General features: G+C 37.4%; 1 protein-coding gene across 1 annotated transcript; it reads right to left on the bottom strand.

Moving 5' to 3' along the window:
- Positions 1-1,948: 1,948 nt before the first annotated feature.
- LOC120226914 (diphosphoinositol polyphosphate phosphohydrolase 3-beta) lies at positions 1,949-7,957 on the bottom strand. The gene is made up of 2 exons (XM_039225082.1): positions 7,422-7,957; positions 1,949-2,659 (listed from the first exon to the last, which is right to left on the bottom strand). Coding segments are annotated over exons 1-2 (495 nt in total). The 5' UTR covers positions 7,916-7,957; the 3' UTR covers positions 1,949-2,658.
- Positions 7,958-7,978: the final 21 nt, after the last annotated feature.

The following is a 7,978-nucleotide window of genomic DNA, read 5'->3' as shown; positions in this document are numbered from 1 at the left end:
ACTGTGTGATTTATTAAAAGGGCACCTCCTCTGAATTGATGCCCACCCTCTGCACACCTATTCCCATCAGCTTGGTGAGTAGAAAGTTTGTGTGGGAATTAGGAAACAAAAAACCAAAAACCAAACAGGGCTATTATGTCCTGCATTAGTACTTGGTGCATACAGGGCATGGTCTGGATTTCAGACCCAAGTTTCATGCTATGCCTGCTGCACTTATGTAGGACAGAAGTAGCAAAAATTCCATAATAGCCCTGAGCATTAGCCTAAAAATTTCTGAGGAACAGCAAGGTACATATTTTGTGGGTGCTTAACAATAAAAGGGGTCATGGATTTTTGAAAATATTCTGGTGGAAGGGGCTCACCTGTGCCATCTGTTTGGGTTACATATATTTATATTTGAAAAGAAAAAGGCCAGAATATATATATATATATATATGTATATATATATGTATATATATACACACACATACATATTTTTCAAATATGGTTATTCTGGGTAGGGGGATCGTGTGTGATTTTTTTATTCATGTATTCTAGAGGGATTTTCAAGATTTTATGAAAGTAAGATAAATTAATTTTGTAATCAGAAAAAATTAATTTTTTTGAAAGATAAGTAGTAGAACGGGAGTGTTGTCTCATCTGGAACCTAAGTTTATGTCCATCATTGAGGTTCAAAGTTTTCTGGTCATGTCTGTCATGCTGATGACACTAAGTCTTTTTGCATGAAGAACTGGGAGACCGTCATGGAAATAATTCACATTGAAGGAAGAGCAAGTGTGCCAATATATTTAGCAGGAAGAAAACTTAGGTTTTTGGGAAGGAGGGAGGAGTGCTTGTCTGGGCTGTAGATTTGTCTTTTAACCAGCCTTCCCTACTTAAGTGTTAGGGATAGCAGTGGCCTACAAATAAACAATGAAGAAAAATTGTTTTTCAATTTTTATTATGGAAAGTTTCAAATATATACAAAAGTATAGAGAAGAGTATAACGAACTCCCAAATATCTGTCACACAGCTTCAAAAATTATCAACTTACCACCAATCTCATTTTATCTATATGCTGGTCTACCCCACCCCCAGATTATTTTGAAGCAAATATCAGTAGCATATCATTTCATCTGTAAAACTTACAGTACATTGCTCAAAAAGAGAAGGATTAAAAAAAAAAACATAACCACAGTACCATATCACATCTTAAAAACCCCAATAAATTGGGAGATGTGTAATTTCAAATTCTGTAAGGATTGAGGAAACAATATATTTCACTGATACCATGAGTAAAGGTATAACACTAAAATGGAGCTCACATTTTTTGCTGATGTAATTGCTTTATAAATGCAAAAGAAGAAAACTACCATATTAAAGCCACTTTGTGGTCTCTGTAGGAAGCTGGGTAAGAGTGTTGACATTACAAACCCCATGGCAAAACTCCATACAGTTATCTCTAAACATCTTTGTCATTTTTTCTTAAAGATGCTCTCCTGGACACAGCTGACCCAAGACCTCTCTATATAAATTCTTCATCTTCTATTCCCCTCTACAGATTTTTTACTTCAATGCCTTTTCTAAGTGACAACAATCTAGCTGACTCTCCTCCATATTTTTATATGCAGAAACCAGGTGGAATGAGAAGCCAGCTGAGTGTGCTGGAAAAGGCAATGAAAATTGGCCAACTGTGTCAGTAAGAAAGGCAAAAGAAACGTAGGAAAGTAAGTGGTGTAATTAACTTTGGAAACTGCCTGTACCGGAGTTTTTGTTGGCTCTGGCATCAAATAATACAGTATATTGAACCTATAAACTGAGAAAAACAATCTTCTTCAAAGGGATGGTAAGATTACATGAAAGAAGTAGTTAGGGCATTGCAAAAACATCAAATATATCATTTTAAATTTTATTTGTATAAAAATTCACAATATTATCTTGTGTTCATTGTATTTATTTTATAGTTAGTTTTATAGCAAGTGATATTTTTGAATAAAATCTTCAGCAAAGTAACAACAGTACAAAAACACTAACGTTGTTACACAAAGGACCGATTCTACAAAATGTTGCCCTTAAGTGATGGAGTAAATCTCAAAATGGTGCTAGCCACTGTGTGGTATGACAGAGAATTATAGGTAATGATTCTTGTCCTTGAACATCTTAGGACTGCCTTAAAAAGTTCCTGAAACATCTGATATGGGAAAGCCTCACGCATGGTACCCACACAGCATATATTCTACTAGTACCAGATTGAAAGGGGAATGTTTTGCCACATTGTGATTACAAAATGTGAATTCAATCAAAGAACCTTCAGAGATGTCGATCAAATTTCAAGTAGTGTTTCATATGCAGAATATGCAAAGAGTAAGGAAAGGTGCTCCTTGCTCTCAAGGATATCACAGTCTAATGGAGAAGGCAGATACATCAAAAAAAAAGCGCAACAAAAGGCTATTGGTGTTGAAATAAGAGTCTGTTCATGTACAATAGTACAACAACCAGGGCAAGAAAAGTCAGTGGCATAGACAGGTAAGGAGTGTCCCAAGATATAAGAGGAAAATCAGATGAGCTATTTCCTTGGACACATTTTCAGAAACGCTCACTTCCACTTGAAAATTCTACTGATCAGTGGTTCACATCAATGATTTTTTTCAAAGCAATCCTGAAGATCTTTGCTGTTCACCTGGAAAAACAAACCAACATATAATTAGCAGGCTTATATACTAATTTAACAACTTCTCCAACTGACAAATTTACAAAGGACTAAGATCTGCATGGCTCACTTTGCATTTGGAAAGCCTTCACAGAATCATCTAATGCAGACTCAATGTGAGTCTGGATCAGTAGCTAAGGAGTTACAGGTTATATTATGAAACAAAAAAGTAGGGAAAGCAGTGATACTACAACTTTTATAAAAAGGTGGGGAGTCATGTAAGACATAAAAAATTCTAAATTCCATGTTCTGGACTGTAGGCTTATTGAAATAATTCAGGCTAGTTCCCACCCATCAAAGAGTTTATGATTTAGCTGCACAACCATGCAAATAAGTACAATAAGTTTTGAGAACCACGACACAGGAGAAAGTATCTTAACCCAGTAGTCAGGAAAGTCTTCTCATAGTTTATAAGTATCTATTTTTATTATCTCAAATTTTTATAAAATTTTATGTTAAAAAAGACCCTAAGCATCAGATTGATAACTTAATTGAAGTTAGTGTGAGCCAGAACTGGAGCCAGTTTTCAACCCTAAGTCTGTCTGACTTCAAACCCTAACTGTAGTTTCTATCACACCAAATTGTCTCATAAAAATGTCATGTTTTACTTCTGTCACCATAGTGACTTTTCCACTTCTCATAGTGCTGTTTGCCCAGGAACACTTAAAATCTGCTAAATACAGTATAACAGTTTATTGGGAGACAACTACCAAGAAAATATTGATAAAACTGGTTTTGTCTGGTGGCTCTCCCCTATGGGATGCCTGAAAGTAAAAAGCCCTTGCCCAGTCAAATATACCATGTGCGTGTGTGTGTGTGTGTGTGTGTACATTTCTAGAAAAAAAGTATATATTATAGATACAACATCAATTATTTCCAGTATACCTATGTATCTATATAACCTCTAGTGTTTTCTCTTTATACATGAAAAAGAATAAACTATTTGTCCAATTGGAAATGTAAGCTGTTTATAAAACATACAAAAAATAAATTTCTGATGCATGTCTGCAAACCTTAATTATCTGTGGAGAGTACTTTTTTCCCTTTATTATCAAGGGGAGGGCTGAAAAACTAAACAAATAACGTATAAGTGACTTTTTAAGACTCTTAGAAGGAAAAGAAATCCCAACTGTGCATCAATCTTTGGAGCATTGAGGTGATAGATATTTTCTACCTCTGGTCACCTATTTTGGCCTCAAACTCTAGGTCTTTTTTTTTTTTTTAATGTTTTGTTTATTTTTGAGAGAGAGACAGCTTGAGCAGGGGAGGGTCAGAGAGAGGGAGACACAGAATCTGAAACAGGCTCCAGGCTCTGAGCTGTCAGCACAGAGCCCAATGCGGGGGCTCAAACCCACGAACCTTGAGATCATGACCTGAGCCGAAGTCGGACGCCCAACCGACTGAGCCACCCAGGCGCCCCACAAACTCTTGGTCTTAAAGAGAAACAAAGGATCTCCTTGGACCTTTTAACTATTCTGACAAGGCTAGGCTCCAGAGAATATTTCACAAAAACTACTTAAATGAACCTGACAGTCAATCCTGAAAAATATGACTTATTCTAAATGTTTCAGATCAAAAAAAAAAAAGATGGAAAAAAAAGCCCACAACGTATTTACAGGCTAATAATTCTTAGTGATAGATCAGTATGAATACTGTGAATTTATGTCTTAGTCAGATACTTAAGAACCAAATAAAGTGATGATTACCTCTAAGAATGACAAGTTAAGCCTCCAAAGTATTCATGACAGAATTTCAGGTGGAAGGGTTTTTTATCAACAAATATATCTATAAAATAAAGATCCAATACGTCTGCTGTGTTTAGGAGGTATTTAAGAATCTTCTTGAATAACTAGGTTTTTGGGGAAAGATATCTTTGGGTCTATTTGAGACTCTGAATAGTGAAAGTCTGTTTGGAATTAAATGTGCTCAAATATATATACTATATATATATATATATATATATATATATATATAATTTTTAAGGGAAAAATAGAAAAATATTCAAAAGCTCTATTTGATCAAACTATATAATTCAGATGAGGAAACTGTCACTGGTTTTAAAAACTCACTCATTTTTAAATTTACTTTGAGATTATTAGTGCCAAAAATGTTTTGTCAACTTAATCTTGTACTTTATCCATGCTTGAATTTGTAGGAAGATTTGTTTCCAAAATAGTGGCACTAAATTTCTTTAGAAAATACAACAAAACCCACTTTTTAACAGCAATCGTATAAACATATTAATAATTTGTAGAATTACAATGCAAACCAAATGGAGAAAAGTATTTGAGTATTTTGAAGAGTAAAACACAGAAAGAACACAAGAGGGCAGCACAAAAAAAAAATAAATAACATGCCTGGAATTGGCAGTGTATCTAGGCAGGTATTGTTTATGCTTGCTACATGTTAAATATCACTATTTTAAACATTGTAATACCTGTTGAGAATAACTACAAATGAAAGTCTGTTCATATTATAAAAAAAAAAAGTATACATTTTAAAAGTCAACTTAAGGGGCGCCTGGGTGGCTTAGTCGGTTAAGCGTCCGACTTTCGCTTGGGTCATGATCTCGCGGTTCGTGGGTTCGAGCCCCGCGTCGGGCTCTGTGCTGACTGCCAGCTCAGAGCCTGGAGCCTGTTTCAGTCTGTGACTCCCTCTCTCTCTGACCCTCCCCTGCTCAAGCTGTCTCTCTCTCTCTCCTAGAAATAAATAAAAAACATTAAAAAAAAAATTTAAAAGTCAACTTAATAAAGTTCAGGGGTGCCTGGGTGGCTCAGTTGGTTAGTGTCCTACTTTGGTTCAGGTCATGATCTCACTGTTGGTGTGTTCAAGCCCCACATCTGGCTCTGTGCTGACAGCCAGCTCAGAGCCTGGAGCCTGTTTCTGATTCTGTGTCTCCCTCTCTCTGACCCTCCCCTGCTCATGCTGCTTCTCTCTCTCTCTCTCTCAGAAATAAATAAAAAATTAAAAACAAATAAATAAAAATCAACTTAATAAAGTTCAAAAACACAACTATTTTATAGTCTTAAAAGAAGACAGAGTACTGAATAGGAAGGGAAATGTTATGGGCTTTTGAGTTACAGGTAATGTTAATTTCTTGAGCTGAATTCTGGTTACATGTATGCATTCACTATGTAAAAATTCATTAAGCTGTAAATTAGAATTTGTACATTGCTCTATATGTTGTAAAACAGTAAAATATTAATTTCTAACAAAGGGTACCTGTTAGTTTCATCAGTAATTATGTATAAAAACAAGTTGCTTTGACTAACAAATATTTTAAATGTTAAAATTATTTAATTATGTAAATGTTTAAATTATTTCCTATGTTATACTCATTACTTACTACTGGAATGTTTTAAAAATGTTTAAGTGTTATATATGGCATCACCTTTCCACGCTTGGTATCCTCTCCACAAAGTAGGTTTTACTTTCACCTAACTGCTAAATGGCTAGGGGAATAAAGGTAGTTTCCTAGGAGAGACCTATGAAATTTAGGTAAGATTCAAATACTGAGGCAAATGCAGGAGCTTTTAATTAGAGTTTCCCAAAAAGTTTGTCCTGTGACACTAAACACTTATCCTAAATTTTTAAGAGAGATTGGTTACGTGTCCTGACAGTGTATGAAATCTGTGCCAGCCAAGTATCAAGAAAGGTACATTATTGCATTTGAATTTAGTCACCATATAAATTCCATGCCTATGGTTACTGGTAGTCAGGAAGGTTAATTGAAATGTCACTCAATTCAAATATATGAAATAACTTTCTTTCAAAGACTAGTTAATATTGAGTGAACGAACCATGGTTATTCTAGGGTATTAAGAAATGTGCAATGGAGTTGGAAGTTGAACAGGCTAAATCACACTCTACGAATACAGTTTTCATGATAATATGTACACATCAGGATGTGTCTGGCTAACAATACTTTCCCAATAAAGATATTCACTGTCTAAAGTAATACTTTGTTAAAGTACATTGCGCTATATGGGAAATGTCCATTTCAAATAAGCATCAAAAAATTACCACTGGTGAAATTTTTTTTGAAAATCAAATTATGTCCCTATGAGTAAAGAAACTTCTGAAAAGGGCAAATTAGATCACATCACTGAACACAAAATTATTGCCCGGTAAGGAAAGACCGAACCACAAGATGTGAAATTTCTGAAATATTTTTTAAAACTCCATGACTATGCCATCACAGAAGGGCTTGCTAGCAAGGGCTAATGCTGTGAATGAGAAAGCAAGTTAAGAAAAAAATAAATAAAGATGCCACACCGCCAAGATGTTTAGATATAAAAGGCCTTCACTACAAAACGAACCGCAAGGCTATGGTACCAAACATGCACACATGCACATACACACGTGTGTGAAACGGAAAAAAACACGCACAGCGTGTACACACGTGTACACACACACACGCACACTCTAGAGCAGATCGAGCAATTAAGGGACCTTAAAAAAAAAAAAAAACAACCCACGTGGCTTAGGCTTACCGAAATCTGTTACAGTCCTACGAAGCAGCGATTTTCAAAGCATCTGAAAAACGTGCAAATTGTCTGAAAACAGTGCCTGGCAACTGAGACAGTTTGCAAGCGTGATTCAGAGGTCTGCCAAGGAAACAAAAGAAGCCCCCCTCCTCCCCGAGAGACCTCACTAGGCAGCAGAGGTGCTCCGGGCACTATTTATTCTAAGGTAGGCGGAAAGCAGAAGTCTGTGCAGGAGCGGTACATACTAGGGATCGCTCTGTGGCAGAGACGGGGCCACCGAGTTTCCATTGGTTGGGGAGCCGCCCAGCTTTAGTTTCTCCAGATATTCGGCATGCACGGGCTTGTGGCACTGGAGAACCTTGATCGCATCTTCGATTTTGAACCACTCTCGCTTCCTCCCAATGCTAACCGAATCTTCCCAATCCTCCAGAATCTCTGTGACGGTCAGTACGTACACGTACGTTCTATGCTTGCGGTCTTGGTTCTGTTCGAAAATGCCCAGGAGCCGGCCTAACTTCCCCTTGACTCCCGCCTCTTCGAACACCTCTCGGACAGCCGCACTGCCCGGCTCCTCCTCGGGCTCCATGCCCCCGCCAGGCACGATCCAGCGGTCCGGGTACCGACTGCTACTCACTAACAGCACCTCGTCTTCGCGCTCGCTCCGGAAGCACAGGCACGCCGCCCGCTTCTTGAACCCCTCCGGGTCGTAGGTGCGCGTTTGGTTCGGCTTGCACTTCATCGTCACGGCCGTCCGCTCCCACCGCTCGCTGCTGCTGCTGCTGCTGCTGCTGCTGCTGCTGCT

Source organism: Hyaena hyaena, unplaced genomic scaffold (genome assembly GCF_003009895.1).
Source record: "Hyaena hyaena isolate Hyena2069 unplaced genomic scaffold, ASM300989v1 scaffold_1897, whole genome shotgun sequence".
Lineage (NCBI taxonomy): Eukaryota > Metazoa > Chordata > Mammalia > Carnivora > Hyaenidae > Hyaena > Hyaena hyaena.
Note: the sequence above shows the minus strand (reverse complement) of the source record. Positions and strands in the feature narration are given on the sequence as shown.